Source organism: Beta vulgaris, chromosome 3, assembly GCF_026745355.1.
Source record: "Beta vulgaris subsp. vulgaris cultivar EL10 chromosome 3, EL10.2, whole genome shotgun sequence".
NCBI classification, from domain to species: domain Eukaryota; kingdom Viridiplantae; phylum Streptophyta; class Magnoliopsida; order Caryophyllales; family Amaranthaceae; genus Beta; species Beta vulgaris.
Window position 1 is genome coordinate 799,679 of NC_079204.1, and position 19,780 is coordinate 819,458.

At 33.9% G+C, this 19,780-nt stretch overlaps 1 protein-coding gene across 1 annotated transcript; it reads left to right on the forward strand.

Annotated features, from left to right (window-relative positions):
- Positions 1-3,738: 3,738 nt before the first annotated feature.
- Positions 3,739-19,251, forward strand: LOC104887909 (transcription factor bHLH18). The gene is made up of 5 exons (XM_010672686.4): positions 3,739-3,912; positions 9,797-10,174; positions 16,123-16,515; positions 18,470-18,535; positions 18,943-19,251. Exons 1-5 carry the CDS (start codon positions 3,889-3,891, stop codon positions 18,958-18,960), a joined length of 879 nt encoding a protein of 292 aa, XP_010670988.2. The 5' UTR covers positions 3,739-3,888; the 3' UTR covers positions 18,961-19,251.
- Positions 19,252-19,780: the final 529 nt, after the last annotated feature.

Sequence of the window (19,780 nt, forward strand, 5' to 3'; positions counted from 1 at the left end):
GAGAGCAGAAGACTCAAAGTTAGAGAGAGAGAGAGAATTGTAAAAATGACAAAATCTCTCCCCTCTCTCCCTACTTATAGGCAAAATCCTCGGTCCCCGTGCTCCACGTCACATCTTGGACCGGACCTTGTGTTTTCAGCACCTTAATGGGCCTCACAAATGCCCCAAACTGCTTAAAATGCACAGCCCCTGGGAAGGTCAATCGTCACAAAAGTCATAAATGACCAGAAGTTGAATCGCCACCATGTTTTCAAGCACCCCAATAATCCACCGTTGCCACGTGGCATTTGGGTTTCAAGAAGTTATTAAGTTCACCAGCTCAAGATTGCGAGTTCATCAGCTCAAGGTTACCCACTCGGTCACCTCAGCCAGTGGTCCAAAACCTTAGGCACCTGCTCGGACAAGCATAGGGCTCATTGGCCCCTCATCCGAGCCGCGTCCAACCAGCTCGGCCCTTGGAGGCACTCCTCCTTGGTTGAGTAAGTCTCCTAAGTCCCAGATAGACTTAGCGAGAGCAGGCACCGGCTCGGACAAGCATGGGGCTCATTGGCCCCTCATCCGAGCCGCGTCCATCCAGCTCGGCCCTTGGAGGCACTCCTCCTTGGTTGAGTAAGTCTCCTAAGTCCCAGATAGACTTAGCGAGAGCAGGCACCGGCTCGGACAAGCATGGGGCTCATTGGCCCCTCATCCGAGCCGCGTCCAACCAGCTCGGCCCTAGGAGGCACTCCTCCTTGGCTAAGTGAGTCTCCTGAAGTCCCAGATAAACTTAGCGAATGAAGGTACCGACTCGGACAAACACGGGGCTCATTGGCCCCTAGTCCGAGCCATAGGCGAGCCATATCCCTCCACTTCATTATGAGACCGGGTCGGCACTCAAGCTCCCCCTCTCTTTCATGAGACCGGGTCGGCACTCAAGCTCCCCTCTCTTTCATGAGACCGGGTCGGCACTCAAGCCCCCCTCTCTTTCATGAGACCGGGTCGGCACCCTTCTCCTTGGGGAGACCGGGTCGGCACTAGCCACCCTTCTCCTTGGGGAGACCGGGTCGGCACTAGCCACCCTTCTCCTTGGGAAGACCGGGTCGGCGCTAGCCACCCCTTTCCTTGGGGAGACCGGGTCGGCACTAGCCATCCCTCTCCTTGAGGATACCGGGTCGGCGCGTGCCCCTTTTTCTCTCCCAAAAAAGATCAGGTCAGCCTGGGTTCAAAACTGTCTAGATTCCGCCACGAACGGGAGACACTTCAGCAAGGCCTCGATGTTTCCCATTCCTGGCGTGGGGCTAATTGTTTGGGCTTATTTCCTGGGTTAGGCTTACCAAGGATAATCCAGCCCAATAAAGCCTTAAACCTCCAGTGGGCCCCGCCTGTAACAATGCCTCCCAGCTGTCAGTGCCTTCCAGCTGGCCTACAGTTGGGATATCCCCAGCACTATAAATACTCAACCCCCTCATCAATGAGAAGGTATTGAATTCTTACCTAACAGACCAGAGCATCTCTCTCTAGACTTTATCTCTCTAAGCTTGATCACTAACTTAAGCGTCGGAGAGGCGATCCCGGAATCACCCCCGGGGCAGTCTAACCGTTACTTTTGCAGGATTCCGGCGTACAGACTTTGAACTCAGGACATTCGAATCTGACCCGGTACTCCCTAAGCAAAGGAATCGGAACCCTTAATTTCTAGACAGAAACAGGAATAGATTAGGATTATCAAATGTTAAGATAGTTTGCGGCGAACTATTATTCGAGATTGAGGCCCTGTTCTGATCTTATTGTTGTAGATATAATGAATATTGGGTTGGATAGATAAATAAAATGTATTAGATTGGTTTTGAACCTAAGAATATTCTAATGACCGTCATTGATAAGTAAGTGTAAAATGTGTAAACTTTTGTAACTTCATGGTACTATTATATGTAACTAGGATTTGGGTCCGAACGTTACCACGAGTTGGTATTGTTTTACGAATTTGATATGTATTTTTTTCCATTTTTATTTTAAGGAAAACTCAACATATAAAAGGTACAAAAATAATAATGTGAAGACTTAAAGCATGATTAAAAGTTGGCTGAGATGATAATTGTGTTATACTTAGCTTCCTCCGTTTCACAATAAGTGAAACATAGAGAAAGTAGGGAGTTACCAAAGAATTTAGAGAGAGAAAGTTGGGACAACAATAAATTAGAGTGGAGAGGTATTTAAGATGTGGTTCACTCTTATTTTTTGGTGGTATATTTGTAATAAGAGTGAACTTTTTTACCATTTGTAAGTTGGTTTCACTTATTGTGATTATTCCAAATAAGGAAAGTATTTCACTTATTGTGAAAAGGAGGAAGTATATAATTGTAAGAGGTCACATGTTCAAATCTTATTGCAAGCTAATTTTATATTTGTTAATTGACATGACTTATGTACACATACATTGAACAATTCTAATAGGGTAACAGAGGTACCACGTGGCGTATATACTTTATCATACACGCCTTTTAATATATTTATATAAATGTTAACATTTAAAAAAGTCTACGTTATATGATGTCAACAACAATTAAGAATACTATGTTGAAAAATCCAAAAATTTACTATCATGTATTCATTTTTTTTTATATAAGAAGAGAAACACTAAATCTGGCCCTACAAATAGGACACTATCATGAATTCATGATAATTAATTTTAGTACTCCCCTTTCTCACTTGGAATCTTGACACTATTCATGCATAGAGAGAATCTTCCCAAATGTTCTCAATTTATAAGAAAAAACATAGTCATGTGGGGTCTTGTTTGATTCGTCTCAATTAGTACTTTATTAATATTCAATCGTTATAATTTTTACTAATATATAATGAAAGATATTTAAGTTTTAAAACGTGTATTGGAAGACGCGCACAGGAAAGTGAGAATGATAAAGAAAAACAGAGGGAGTAGTTATTAGTGTCGGATAACCTTTAAACATCATTAATTTAAGTTCAACAAGAGAACAAAATTTATCGCAATGATATATAAACATAGATCCAACTGCAGGTCCAACACCAAGAAAAAGACCCTGTGAAAAGCTAACAAAACAGAAAGGACGCATAATAATTGTATAGGAATCCATCTTAGCGCAGTTGGTACCACAAAAAATACATGGCTATCCATCGAGTGGGGGTGGGGGTGGGATTGGTGGCGGATCTAGAAAGTATATGCAACGACGTCAATAATCATAAGTATTTGAAATAAGTACCCGAAACGGTATCGAGTGGGGTCTCTCCTATTACTGATTAACACTTTTATTTACATTTACACACTAAAAAATAGGTTTTTTCTCATATAATTTTACTCAAGTGGGGTCAACAGGTCAAATGATCCAATTTCTATCAACATGCATCCGCCACTAGGTGGAGGGAAGAGAGAATACATATTATTTTTATGGGTAATGTTATATGTAGCCCTTAGGGCTACATATAAGCATTAAATACATGTCTTTAAATGGAAACAGTTTATGAATTCATTACAAAATTTCACATAATTTGAGGTAATAAATGCTTGATTCAAATTTTTTATTTCTATTTTAAGTTTCTTATACATCGGCCTTAGGGCTATGTATATCATCTTCCTATTTTTATTTTCCATGAAAGAGATCTGTTTTGTTCACGTTTTTATTATAATAGTTACTTTTACGTACGAGTGAACAATATGATACACATAATTATTATCAATAAAAAGACACAATAATTATTATCGAGTGGACAAAAACAACGGATCTATCTGATCGAGAGAAATCCAAAATTAGTCTTTGAGTCTTGAAAAAAAACAAAAAGTTTCTAATATATTATTTGACCTTCTTCCTCCTTGTTCTTGCTCCATCAGTACAAAACCACATATTCATTAAAAAGAAGAAAGAATTGACAACTATGGAAGCTTGGTTAGCTCAATTGGTAAGAAAACTTTACTTTAATGTCATCAAATTTTGTTGAATGTATCATTATATACTCCATGTTGCTAATACTTGCTAATACTTGCTAATACTCCATATACTCCACCTGTTTTCTTTTTCTTTCTCTGGACGTTCTTTTTGGTAGAAAAAGAACTGAAAATACGTAAAAGAGTCTTACTACAAGGTTACTAGCCATGATAAGAGTGTTGATGATCATTGGCCATTATATTACAATAGTCTAAGTCTTTTCTAGATTCTTAATACATTCTGAGGAAGGAGTAGATAAATCATTGCCAAAAATTTGAGTTTGCGTTCCTTCCTTGAGTGAACTTTGCCATTGCATCTGCAAGCTTATTAGCGTCTCTCCCTTCATGCTATAGCTCGAGCCCTGATTCCTTGGAGCAACTCCCTACAATCATGATATTACACAAATTATTTCTAATCTTCCTGTTAGTTTTTTTATTTTATTAATCGCGTTCAGGCAATCATAAGCAATTATATTATGTTTCCACTGATGAGTTTTGGCCCATTTGATAGCCATTAGGATGCCTCTAGTCTCGACCTCCAATGCATTGGAATAATAAGTAGACATAATCACACCTCCTTGTCATACACCACACGAATCAGAGCACATAACAGCTAAACAAGTTTCCTTGGTTTTAACAAAGAAAGAGCTATCTACGTTAATCTTCAGGTTGGGTGAATGTTGAAACCCATAGAATGCCCACTTGTGAGTGTCCCACATTGGAGAAAGAGGAGAGAATAAACCACTTTATAAGATTAGGAGTTACTCCTCCTATCACCAATTAGTTTTAGGATGAAACCTCCTAGCTTGTAAGTGGACTAAACTCTCCTCCTCCTTATTCAGTTATCCAGGCCCATTTTCATATGAATCTAAAAAATTAACATGGTATCAGAGCCCGGGTTGCGGGTCTCGTTTAAAACTGGATATTTGATCGCTACTGGATAAGGATTTACCTCGATAGGATGTCCAGCCCCTAAGAGGATTACTGTTCTAACCTTTACAGTTAGCTCTGAATTTCTAAGGACACTCACAAGTGAGGGGGTGTGTTGAAACCCATACAATGCCCACGTGTGAGTATCCCACATTGGAGAAAGAGGAGAGCATAAACCACTTTATAAGATTAGGAGTTACTCCCCCTATCACCAATTGGGTTTAGGATGGATCCTCCTAGCTTGTAAGTGGGCTAAACTCTCCTCCTCCTTATTGAGTTATCTAGGCGCATTTTCATATGAATCTAAAAAATTAACAGTGAAAGGATTGCAACCATTATGGTTTGCGTAGTTAGGGAGGCTATGGGAAATAGCCTGGTTCGGGATCAGGTGAGAGTGAGGAATAGGATTGTAAAACAGTAGGCTTTAGTAAAAACTCTGGCCGTTTAAAATAGTAATTTTCTTTCTCTATTCCGCTGTGAAGGTTTTAAGTTTTAAGTATATACTCTCTCTGTTTTTTTATCATTCTCACTATTCTGTGCACATCTTTGAATATATACACGTTGTCTTTAAACTTAATTATCTTTCATTCTATATTAGTAAAAACTAAAATTGTTGAATATTAATAAAGTACTAATTGAGATGAATCAAACAAGACTCTACATGACTATATATATATTTTCTCTTATGAATTGAGGAAAATTGAAAAGCTTTTCTCTAATTATGAATAATATCGAGATTCCAAGGTAGAAAGATTAAAAAAATAGAAGGGATTACGCCCTTCGTCCCCTAATTTCCCATTTCTCCTTTTCACATTTATCAATACACGTTTTGTATTATTCATATCTTTAATTACATATTAGTAAAATTTATAGAAGTTTGATTTTCGTAATATATTCAATCAAAGTAATCAAACAAGACTTCAGATGCCTATGTTTTTTCTTATATATTTGAATTTTTTTTTGGAAATTTTCTATACTTATGAATAGTGCCAAAAATAATAATGAAAAGTCTATTGTGAGACATAGGGAATATCAATATCAAACATTATATAAAATTTTCATATTACATATGTAGAATATAACCGGTATTCAACCAATTATTTATTTTAGTTACATACTTATAGATTAAAAGGCATTGTTAAACTATGTTAGAACAATTAATCTAGAAAATTTTAATACTATATGAGAAAGGATGAAACATGTCTGTTAAAATGGTCCAACAAAGAAAAAAGAAAATCTTAGAAATATCTGGCCAAGTATATTCTAGATCAATGTAGAAATTGTAGAGCATTTTTTTTATTTCTTTTAAGGTAAGATAAAAATCCTTGCACTTTACACGAGAAGGGAATTTAAGAATCCCACTTTATCAGGAATAAGAATAAAATCCCTGTTAAAGAGATGGAAAGAGAGCCTCTAACTAATTACGACAATCTTGATTTTTTTAGTAGAGTATGTATGTCAATTGATGATCATCGACTTCAAAGATGTATAAGATATGTAAGAGCCTTAATATTTGATAAGAAATGAATCATCAAAACCTTTTTTTAAAAGAGATTTTTCTCTCCTCTTTTATAAAATATCATAGCCTTTGCAATTTAAATGACTGGGTTAGGAGCGCAAAAATAAGCAAATATCAATAATAATAAAAATAAGTATATGTAATTTTATTTCAATAATTGTAGACTAAGCTTGAAAAATCTATACTAATATATTAAAAGGCGTGCGTAAACCAGGTACGGTGCCACGTGGCGCTCTCCTTAGGGAGTTTTAGTTTACGTAATCCATGTACAATGAAATTAAAAAAATTAAAAATTGCATAGTATAGGTTTTGATCCCATGACCTCAAGTTTATGTACTAAAGTTTTAACCACTAGACCAAGTTGTATTTAGTGATATCATATCAAAGTACAATATTAATACATGAAATTTTTCTTACCTGGGGCATAGCCCGGATTTTTTTTTTTTTTTTTTTTTTTTTTGAAAATAGCATAGCCCGGACTTAATAACTAGTTAATATAGAATTTAATTTATGACACAACCCCAACATCCTCCACTTTTTGCATTAATTTCATAGATACACACAAATTTCACAAGTATGTATTCGTCAAATGAAACCCTCAAGGATTTCAAGCAGATACATATGCATCCTCGCCAATTTTTGTATATTTACTCCTGCTGAGAACGGCATAATCTTTACTTTCTAGATGCCTAGACTTATCTTATCATGGAACTTCTCAATTTCATATTGTCACCTAAGACATATTTGAAAGATAGAAAAAACACTATAAACAAAAAACTTAGGCTCAAATAGACACCAAATTCCTGCAAAGCACTCCCAAGTGTCACGAGAAGCTCTCAGGATTGAATAATTAACGTAGAAATAATTGTGACACAAACGGACAAACCCAACACTAATTCCATAACACTTCCGCAAAATATCAACAGTGTATTTGGTAAAATTGAAAACCGGCCTGGATGACTTAATAAGGAGAAGTGAGTTGGATCAACTTATAAGTTTAAAGAAAGTTTCATTGGTAATAGTAAGAGTAGCTCCTCTAACTTGAAATGTATGTGGTACTTTACTTTCTTTCCTTTTTTTCCAATGCGAGAAAACTCACATTTACCAAACATATCGGGGTTGAACAGTATTCTATCCTCCAAAAGCCGGCTATTAGCCTGTGCAAACAGCCCAATAGCACAGGGCCTCAAACTTTTTAGGGCCCCAAAATATGGAAACAAGCATATATAGAATTTGGTGCTAAAATATTCAACTACATATCTTAGCTAAGTTGGTCTTTGAGCTCAATATTCCTAACACAACATGCTAAGTTCGAATCTCTTCCTCAACATATCATACCTATTTTTTGCAAGTCTTGTGGTATTTTCTTGGAATTTGAGCATTTGACTCATCTCCCCACCACTCCATAATTACTTTTCCACTATTTTCCTTACTTTTTTTCTTTTCAAATTTTTAGGGTATCTTTTTGGGAAGTGTATATTTACCTAATAAAAATTGAATAATTTGTGACCACAAATTTACTAGTTTACAGGTTCAGCTACCTCATCACATAAATCTTATTTTTTATTGTACCTCTTTAGAGTGAGATAGATAAATTATTATTGTTATCTTTGTAAATAGAACATCACTAATAATTTGATTATAAATTGAGTTGTTACATACAATTTCAAATGAGTACTTTGAGGTTTTAGTTTTTCGATTTGTAAGATAAAAATATATAATTGTAACATTATATAAGATTTTTTTATCATTTAAGTTGCAAAAAAAAATGACACTAGGGGCCCAATCCTAAAATTAGAACAGGGCCTCCAAAATGTTTAAGACGGCCCTGTGTGGCAGAAACATTATTTTTATATTAAGTAGTGTTTGGGCCCATTTCTTGGATCAGCCCACCTAGGGCAAAGTTACTAAAATGCCCCTACATCTAGGGAAGCCATCCCTCCACCAGCTGGAGGTGACCAAAATGCCCTCTTTTAGTGGGGCTCCTCTCCTCTATAAATAGGGGTTGTCTCACCAGACAAAGGGACGCGACTCTAAGCTGCCAAAACCAGAGCATCTCTCTCTACATTGATCCCTTTCTCTCTCTACCTCATTCATCTACTGACTTGAGCGTCGGAGGGGCGATCCCGGGACCACCCCCGGGGTAGGCTAACCTTACCTTTTGCAGGATTCCGATGTACGGATAACGGAGCTCAGGCGTACCTTCTTGGGGCCCATATCAAGTTTCTCAGCACACATCAACAGTTATGATCACCCTCAATTTCTTAGCAGAAACAAGTAGGCCAAATTACATGCATTATTTCACGCCAGAAATTTTAATATAGTTTTAATAAACGTAAAACCACTTAGAAAATATTACTATATGCAGATTATGCACCATGCATGTATGTCCTTACATTATGGCAAATATCTTAAAGCAAACGTGTGGTTGTGGCAGACTGGCAGATATAGATATAAAGTCCCTAGTTTTTTTTTTAAAAAAAAATCAACAATATTTGCAATTAAAAATCTGAGTAATATACAAACTAGGAAAAGAACACTTAAACGAAAAAGAGAACATAAACGAAAATTAAACCGTGCTTCTCTAGCTCTTACAAACCATATAAAGGAAAAAGTATCTACATCCGGATTGGACTAAGATCTACGTATGAAAAGTATCTGAATCCACTAGGATGTGGACATGTGGTCCAGATTTGATTCTTTGCCATCCTCAAGCTTAAGTGAATTTTTTTTTTTTTTTTATTTATTGAAGAGCAAGTTATTATTTTATGTAATACTCTAGTGGCTAGAAATTTGTTTTTTAATTTGTTGTTAATATTTATTCCCGAGTGTGGTAGTTAGTTAACTGAAATGATAGTAATAATACGATGTTTAATTTATGCATTTTTCTAATCTATGTCACAAAACATAGGTTAAGAATTTCAAGATTTCATTAAAAAAATATATGATACAACAAGATTTTATTTGAGAATAATAAATACAGATAGATATTTAATATAAAGATGATAATATAAGTTTTTTTTTTAGTTCAGTTGGATTTTAAAATGGAAACATTTTGTATGATGATATCTTATATATGATTTCTGATACTCTTAACTTATAAAATCTTTAATTTATTTTAGAGTTTAAGTATGGATAATGTGATCGAAAGTTCACAATCACATGTAACATATTAAAATATCAAATTATTTTTAGAGTTGGTCAACCTTGGAATTTATATTTGTTTTATGGCACATATGTGAGATTATTCTTGTTAAAATTTTACAAAATGAATATCTTAATCTAACAATATTTAAGTCATTATATTGTTGTTTAATCTATACATAATTTTGTCGTCCAAAAATTATATTAACTCTCGTGTTTATGAATTGAAATTGTTATGTAATTTACTTGTGCTATTACTTTCGTAGGAAATGGAAACAGATCCACCAGTTCCAACTTTAATCAACAATTCTTACCACCAATATCACCATAGTGAAACTATAGAAGCATCTTTTGATGAAGATATTGCTGTTATGCTTGGTGAAGATTTCCCTTATACTCTTCCCATAGAGAATAACAACAAAAATGATGATAACGATTACAATATCATTATGGGATCGAATGTCCAAGAAAAACAACGATGCAAGAATAAAGAGATGACTGAGAAGCAAGCAGAGTGTGGAGGTACAAAGAGAAAACGACGGCCCGACCAAGTGCAAGATCACATCATAGCTGAAAGGAAGCGTCGAGAATTGCTTAGCCAAATGTTCATTTCTCTCTCTACCATGGTCCCTGGCCTTAAAAAGGTTGGTCCATATTCTCAAATCTCGTTGTTTCCCTTTTTATCTTGCATATATGATTAGGGAGAAAGCATGATAAACATTTCCCAAGTATAATAATATAATATTGCATGTATTTTGAAACATTATATAAGTTTTATGGTAAATACTGCATGTAGAAGTCTTAATGAACAATAATAGTGCCAAAAGCTTATTTTAAATATGTTGATTCCGGCTGCATGAGTCAAGAATGTGTAAGTGGTGATTGTCGACATTGTTGGAAATTATTAGTATGATTGAAATATTCATGAAGAATGATCGAATATATAATATTGACAAACAATAGATTAGAATAAATTTATCAATGATATTTGACAACTAAACTTGCTGAACTTGATTGATTCTCATATGAACATTGTTGTGCTGTGGTAAGAAAACCGTCATTGCCTTAGAATCGATTTGGCCACCATATTGGTGCATGCTTCCAATGACGAACGTCCCCCAAGGTTCACACAACACCCTTGAATTCTACACCCCGAATTCAAGGATTGGAGTTTCTCAAGAATTGCTTAATTCTTAGAAGGAAAGGTTGACCATGTATTTTAGGTTAATAAATAATTATAGAGAGAAAAAACGGCTAAGAAGGTATTTATATGAGGGTTAATAAAAACAAACCCGAAATAACTCTAGAAATAACAAAAAAAGGCTTCCGAACTCGAAAACCTGAGTCGCGGCATGCTCTTGGCAATTTACCATGAGACACGACAAATACCACTAGACGTGTAGCGGCTACCGCAAATTGCGGCTCAAACCACGCATCGTGGTAAGCTCTCGACAAAAGATCAAGCAATTCCATATGCTACGCTAGATGCATGGAATCGCGCGTCACGCACAGCGCGGCTGCGCTAGGGGTACATCAATGCGTCTCACGCATTCTGCGCTTGACGCAGCGAACTTCACCTTCTTGACTTCGCGTTTTTTTTTTTTTTGATAATTAATAGTCCATTTTATTATAATAGAAAGAGGAGCAAAAGCTCAATACACCAAAGGATTGGAATTACCCCTAAAACACCATTTTAGAACACACCTAAACACCATCCATTTGAGAATCAATCTCCTAAAAACAAACACCCATACATCATTCATGACTCCTATGAAAACAAATTACTACTACAAGATCAAGACAACAAAGATCATGATACACCCTTCGAAGAAAACAAACAAACAACAATTACCATTGGAACTCCTAATTGAGCACCCTCTTTGCTACTTGAAAGCCATTCTTCTTTTCCATCTTAAACCCAAGATGTTGAAGTAATGGTGATATATTTTTCTTCTCTGATTTGTTATGAACCCCCAAATGTTGAGAAAGACGATCATTATTTTTCCTTGCTTACCATTGAAAGTAAGGAATTGACACATTATTGCTCCCATTAGGCTCCAAAGACATACTCCTACCATCACTAACAACACCATCCGAATCAACAAATCCATCCAAACAATAAGAACCTGCATCTATGCTCTTCTCATAAGAAGAACATTGAACACTAACAACTCCATTAACAACAACATTATTTTCAATAGAGTTCTTTGGTTCTTTTTCAATACTAACAACCTTTTCAACAGACACATCTTGCAACAAACAACTGATATCACTAGAGCTCTTAACATTTTCAGCAATGCCATTTGTCATTTGATATAATAGAAGGGGAATTTTTATCATTCTCCATTTGAAGAAGAGCATCCACTTCTAATTTAAGCTCACTAACTTCAGACAATGATTCTATTTTTCCTTTGTGCACATCAATAAAATCCAAATTGACATTCTTACATAATCCTTCATAACTTGCAGAGGGCTGCTTCATCTCGTGACCAATAACATGAAAAAAAGCATTAACAAATCTATTCCATGGATTAATACTAGAAGAAGCAGGGACAAAAACTGAGTACGTTACGCCCTTAATGACAATGCTTAGTTTCAAAAACCACCCCCATCTATTACAACCTGACTGAATTTTCCACCAAAGATGACCACGACGGATAGAGTGTTCGAACTCAATCAAATTCGAACAGCAATTAAGCACGTTGGAAACCCATTTGACCAAATTAACTGGGAAATTAACCCAACGTTCCCGATCCTTAAACAATTCACGAAATTTTACAAAACCATTAATCAACTGCAATTTGAAAACCTTACCCTTAATTTGGATCTCCATTATCAACTGCAATTAACACAAACTTGAATTTGAACTTACTAAAGAACTTGAAACAATGACGGAAAACCTGACGGAAATTCTCCCTGACGGAAACTGACTAGATTTGAGAAGAATCCCCCTTGTAGAAGTCGAAGAACTGACGGAGAAACTTGAAACTTGAAACCTGGTGGAAATCGATCTGAGAAGAATCCTCCCACCTTAGACAAGCTTTGATAAATTGTTGGGAGGAAATTTGAATCTGGAAATCAAGAAATCAGAACTTAAAGTGAATATATAGTGAAAATAATGCTCGCCGGAAAGGTTAATGGCTCGCCGGCGACTGAGAAGGGCGCAGCCACCGGCGAGACATAGGAAATTTCAGGTTTGCAGCTTGAGGGTTTTGAGGAGGAAGTTTGAGGAGGAATTTGGGGGGTCAGCTTGAGGGTTTTGAGGAGGAAGTTTAATAATTCTTGACTTCGCGTTTTACTTGAGATGAAATCCAATACCTTACTTTTCTTCTCAAGGTCTATTTGCTAGCTCTTGCAAACTTGGACATATTAAGATTTTTGGACTTTCCCAACACTTTTTCTGAACTCTTCAATATCCCAAATCTCCAGTGCCGTAACTTGTATATCATCTTGTCGACGTCTAATATACCCAATCCACCACAACTAGTTAGGACCTTTATTGTTTCAGTTTTACTATATACTCCCCCAATCTCAGAATAGTATGATCACTTATCTTGAATGTTTATCCCAAATTAATTTGAACAATTTTGGCATGGTCCCATTGTTATTAAATTAGTAATCAAACACTCTTTTGGGCCCCACCCATATCTATATCAATAAAGGAGACCCAACTTTCGCTCTCCTTCAGTAAAACAAAAATTTCACTAACTTTGATCACATCTACTTTTTAATAAAATAACATTTGATAACCAAACAAAGTATTCAAATCTTTTTGGATTGAAGGGAGAATAAACTAAAACCTCGAATATCTTAGTTTCGAATTGTATTTTTTAAGCGATTCCTACACATTCGTCTCGGCATACGCCTAACTAGGCCCTTACAATTACATTAAAAGTATGATAATTTCTAAATGCCTAGCACTTGGAAGTTGCACCTATACAACAACGTGGGTGTAACACTACTCATGATTGCTTTAAAAGTGATTTAGCATGTACCTATAATAACTACGTACTCATAATTGCTTTAAAAGTGATTTAGCATGTACCCAATAACAAGATGCTCATTTCTTAATTTACAATAAAGCTAAGTGTGGTTTGGCTGGGAGTAATCTTGGGATGGGTAACATCTTGGAAAATTTCTCATGGAACACATGACAATTGTTAGCCTTACATGCACATTAGTGATGATCGACTCAACTCCGTTAGGGTCGGAGGTGCTATAGAAATGGTTTTAGAGCCATCCTCGGACAGTGAGTTGATCTTATGGATTTTGATGCCAGGTTAGTCGTCTGGGGGGTTCAGGTTGTATCACAGGTCATGTGATCGATATGTCGATTAATTTCCAGGCTTGGTCTACCCACTGATCACTAGGCTAAATATGTAGAGTCTCTAAACACAAAGAGGAGGTTGATGTCCTCAAGTGGGGGGTGTAATAACCCTTATGATCACTATGCTTTTTAGGGGGCTCATTTCCTAAGTTACTCCAAAGATAGCATGCTTAGTGGGGAGTTATTATTCTTGTGTTGGTTTGTGAGGATAATTATTGGCCCTAGATGCGCATTAGTGATGATCAAGCTGATCCTAATTAGGGGTGAAGTGCTACAAATGGAAGTAAGTAAATTAATAACTGAATAATAAAATTATACAATTCAATTCATATTTCTAAATCAAAAATAATATCAAATCAATTTTATAAGCTACTCAAATTTATGCAAACATCATAATTCATGTAAGTTGAATTATTACCAAATATCATGAATTACTAATTAAATAAATTAATAATCAAAATTTTATAAGAGCACTACATAATACAAGTAAACTAGTAAAATTATGCAATATTAATTTAGTATCAAAAATATTTAATATGGATCCACATTGAACATCATATCATGAGATCTTGTTATTAATATGCATACATAGGCTTCATAATTCAAGCATATAAGAATAGATAAAAAAAAAACTAATCCTTTGATTAGGTATAAAAATATGCAAATAAGAGCAGTAAATATGAATTATATTAACAAACAATAATCTGATTTTAGGTTTGTTAATATTAAATAATAGCTTATATGAATAATTAATATAAATATGATGTAACAATAATTTACGATTAAAGGTATAAATTCATATAACAAAAATAATTAATGAAAAAAATAGATATTTTTTCAGGAAAATTCGGATCTTGGTGGGTGATAATTGTTAGATTTATTTAACAAATAAAAATTAATTTTTAATTGTTAAAAATAGATCATTTATAATCTTAATTACGCATAAAAATAGTTATAAATCTAATAGAAGTACCTAAAGGCCTAACATATTAAGGGGAAATAAAAAATTAATGTCCAATTAATTAATATCAAATATATTGATTATCCAAATCAAACTCCGAAAAAATCCCCTAATTTTATTAAAATAATAGACATGGCATATAAACATGATCGCATAAATATTATGTAAGTGGCAGAACTGTTACCACTATAGGAATTTGTAGATGCATATATAGCGGAATTGCATAAAACTCTTTCGTATATATCTATTATATAGTATCACAAACATCATATAAATACGAATCAATCGATAGAATAGATGTACAACCTTTGTAGCGTGTTTTCCTCTAGTATCGAGATCCAAGAGCTTTAAATTTTACTCATCCATTCATTCCATGAGTAACAATTGAACCACATGTTTGTTAGAACGGAAGAGGATGAATAGATTTACTCTCTTACTTTTAAGAAAGATACCGTTTTCAAGGAGGAGGTGGAGTAGGGTTTCTTTTCTCTCTTTTGTGTTTCTCAAAGTTATTGATTAACTTGTGATATTATAACAATATATAATTAACAGAGTATTAGGTTAATTAGGAAAAAACAATCTACTAAACACGGCCTCCTTGTTCGGCCATATTTAGCCCAAGATGAGCTTGGTTTTTGCTTCAATTAGTTGCTACATTATATGAACTCATAAGATTATATTAGTTTGGTCATAGGTTCAATTAATATGGTCCCATTAATCATCATTTATTCTCTAACAAGTATATATAATTATTAAACTAATGCAATTTATTATCTCCATAATATATTATTCCTACTTAAATTTAGTAATGCAACAAATTTGTCTAAGAACATATTCCTTCACCCCCTTCCTATAATAGATCAAGTGTTTGTTTCTCAATTTACATGGGAAATTAAGGTAAGTGAAACATGAAAAAATGAACCATTAAAATTGTAGGAAAAAAATGATATTTAGGAGAAAGAATAATTAATGAAAGAACATTAAATATTTAACTAAGTCAGTCATGGGGTTGAAAACAAAAAAAGAAATAATTACAAGGAGTACATAATGATGGTGGCATAATAATCTTTTAAGCAAATCAAGGAAAAATATAAAATATAATTTAAAAAATAAAGAACATGTTAGAACACCCGTTCCAAAAATGGAATACAATTACTACGTTATAAGACAGAGGGAGTATTATTGTGTACGTTTTTTATCTCTAGTACATAGATTATCCATTGTCTAGCCAAGACTTTTTTTTTTCCCTTGCAAAGTACAATTAAGGACGTAATGCAAATAATAAATTCTTGTTCTTGATGCAGGTGGACAAAACATCCGTCTTAGGAGAGGCAATCACATATATTAAGAAACTTCAAGAGAGAGTAAAGATACTTGAAGAAGTAGCTGCAAAGAGGACAATTGAGTCCATGGTAGTGGTTAAAAAATCTCAAATAATAGTGGATGACAATGATGGGGATGGTAATGAATCTTCCTCGGACGTGGATGACAATTCTGCGAGTAATAATAATGGTTCACTTCCTGAAATCGAAATTAAAATGTCCGAGAAAACACTCCTCTTGAGAGTACATTGCGAACAACAAAGGGGGACTTTGCGCAAGTTAATGGCAGAGATACACAAGCATGAGATGAATATTACTAATTTTAGCGTTATACCGTTTGAGAATTTGACTCTTGAGATTGCGATTGTTGCACAGGTAACTCCCCTTCCATATCTTACCAAAACCTTTTATAAGGGTTCCGCCGGCATTATTATTCATTGAATTTTTTAACAAGGATAATACAAATTTTTGCTTATTCAATCGTAATAATACAAATTTTTGATTATTTTTTAATAATACAAACTTTTAATCAAAATTCCTCCAGTAAGAAAATACCGGTTATTAACTTGTTGTAGGAGGTAACAAGCTGAGGTGGTTCAGGTGGGTGGGGGGTTGTGGGAGGAAGGAGAAAGAAGAAAGATTATTTTGTAATTTTTTTTGACCAGTTTTATCGGTTACAAGCAACTTGAGCTACTGGAGAAATTTCGTTGTAAAGTTTGTATTATTAGAAAATAATCAAAAAATTGAATTATTGCGAGAGAATGGCAAAAGTTTGTATTATTGTAGTTAAAAAATCCTTATCTATTTTCAATTTTTGATTTTATTAATATAAATTAAAAATCATAGGAGAAAGAATTTAATAACTTAAAGAGTTAAAGTAAGTCATACTTATAATAAACCTGTTAATTATGAAAACTGGTCAGAATAGAAATCTAAAAACTACGAGCCCTTTTGATATTGCTGTGGTTTTTGTTTTTTGGTTTTTTTGATTTTCAAAGTTATATGATAAATGTCCTATAATGAATAAAAAAATTAATCAAATTTATTGTGAGCATGATGGTTTTGAAAACTGATAACTAAATAAAAGTGAAAATCACTTTTTTTGATTTGTTGTTTTTGAGTTTTAGTTTTCAAAAAAAATGAAAATTGAAAACAAAAAACGATAACCAATTGACCCTACATTTTCTGATTTTTAAATTTTTATTTTGATTTTAAATAAAAATGGAAACTCGAAACAAAAAGGTTAAAGGAGCCTTGAATTATCTAACAGGCGCTCAGGAGGTTAAAAAGACATTATAAACAGTAAATTAAGCAATATAATTTGAACACTAGTCAATTACTAGATATCCTCTTGACGTGCAATGTATGCATAATATTATAGAAGTATTTTTCCTCGGGAGATGTCTCGCGTCAGTTATAATAAATAAATATGCTATTATTTTTATGTTACATAATTTATTTTGTCACTTTTCATCTTTTGTTCAAATTGAAAAGTTTACGTCATGACATGATAATATAAGTTAAAAAATCTGAAAGGTTGAAGTTTGAAAATAGTAGCTTAAAGAGTAATTGTTATAAGAAAATACAATATCAATAGTCTCTTGCTAATTACGTAATAAGAGTGTTACAGATTTATATACTTGTTTAAATCTTTTTAATCAAGTATATTTTATTATAGAACTTTATCATGTTTTATTTCAAACATTAGACAAGAAAGTCATAGTTTATTGATGGTTAAACTTATACTTTTTATTTCAAAGATCACATGTTCAAGACCTTTCAATTATACAATATTTTTTATTGAGTAGTATATATAAACATAAGGCATTTGCATTAAAAGTTTGAGGAGTGTGTCATGTGACACATAAACTTTCTTAGACATAACTTTTAATAAAGTTGTATAGATTACTTTTTCCATAATCACATTGTTCATCATTATCGAAAGAATGTTTGCCCAAAAAGCTAATCTCTATTATATAAGGCAACACATGGGGGACACCAAAAAATAGAAAAAATGAATAAAAGGGAAAAAAAATAGAGGATAACTAACTATTTTATTTGAATGAAAAGAGGTAGAAAGTAGGATATTTAAACTGAACATTAGTTTTTTGAGAAAACAAAATATAAAAACAGTTTTTCTACCCAATTAATTTATTTTCTACTTCATTTGTTGTCACACATTATCGCACGCATTGCGTGCATGTAAGACTAGTTTTGACTTAACTAAACAACTAATTTAACACAGATTAAAGGTCACTTAATCGAAAATTAGGATAGCATATCTGTCAAATATTACGTCATGAAAATTCTCAATTTTCTATTTATGCAGATGGAAAAAGGCTTCAACAAAAACGTGGAAGATTTTGCTAGAACTATTCGCTCCGTGGTCCAAATGGTCAGTTGTTAAGACTTATATCTAGTGAAGATGAGAATATAAGTAAATTTAGGTGTTGTTTGGTTGGAAGCTATTTCCCTTGGAAATAGAAATTCCTAGGAAATGCATTATGGGTGTTGTGTTTGGTTGGAGGGAAATGGGAGAAGCATAGGAAATACAAATTCCAAGGGAAATAGAATTTCCCATGAAACATGGGAAATCACTCACCAAGCCCCCCTTGGTGAGTAATTTCCTAGGAAATGCAATTTCCTATGGTGTCAACCAAACAATTTTGTCTAATTCCTAGGAAATTAACAAGGGAAATAATTTCCCATGAAATGTAAATTCCCATGGGAAATTACTTCCCATGTGAACCAAACGAGGCCTTAAAATGATCTTATAGTTGCTTTATATGTTGTCACTTGTAGGAGAGGAATACTTCATAGGTGACTTCTAGTTCTTGAAAAGTTGAACAAAGGGCAATCGAGGTTCATGGATGTCTAAGAGATTTGGATTTAATATCATGTACTAGGAAAAATTATGAACGTATGATCATGTTTTGCAATTAAATGCCACGTTTTCATTATTTTTGTGTGGAAACATGAGATTTATCAATATTGATGGAGTATGTAATGTATTAATTATTAATTATTTATTACCTATGGATGGTAATAGTTGCTGGTTACTGGAATTAATTATTAATTATTCCATATCTTATTGTTTTAATTACTCTTTCACTCCCCCGTCTCATAATATAATGCTTGCATTTCTTTTTGGGTGTCCCAAAATGTTGTGTCTATTTCTTTTTTATCAATTTGTTTGGACTAAATTATCCTTCATTCCTACATAAAACTTTCCAAAATACCCCTACTTTCTTTTAAAATATGTTCCCCTATTTATTGTTTTACACTATTTCAAGAAATATTTATTGCTCTTTCATTTAATTTTAAAGGAAAAAGAAGAAAAAAACTAGTTCTAAGACAAAAATACTCAGTAAACATTTACTTAAAAGTATATTTTTGTGAAATCCTAAAACTTCTTTCATTTTTCTTAATTATTGTGAAAAATGAGAAGTGGACACTATATTATGGGACGGAGAGAGTATAATAGTGGATCTTGGTTGAGTAAAGGATGGTAGTGTACGTCTGATGGACATTGGTTTATTATTGATCAATGTTTATCACTTTATGGACATTGGTTTTTTTACTTCATCCTTTTTCTTCTTTTGCTTGTCTCCTGTGAAAGTTTCCTGATCCTTCATCTATA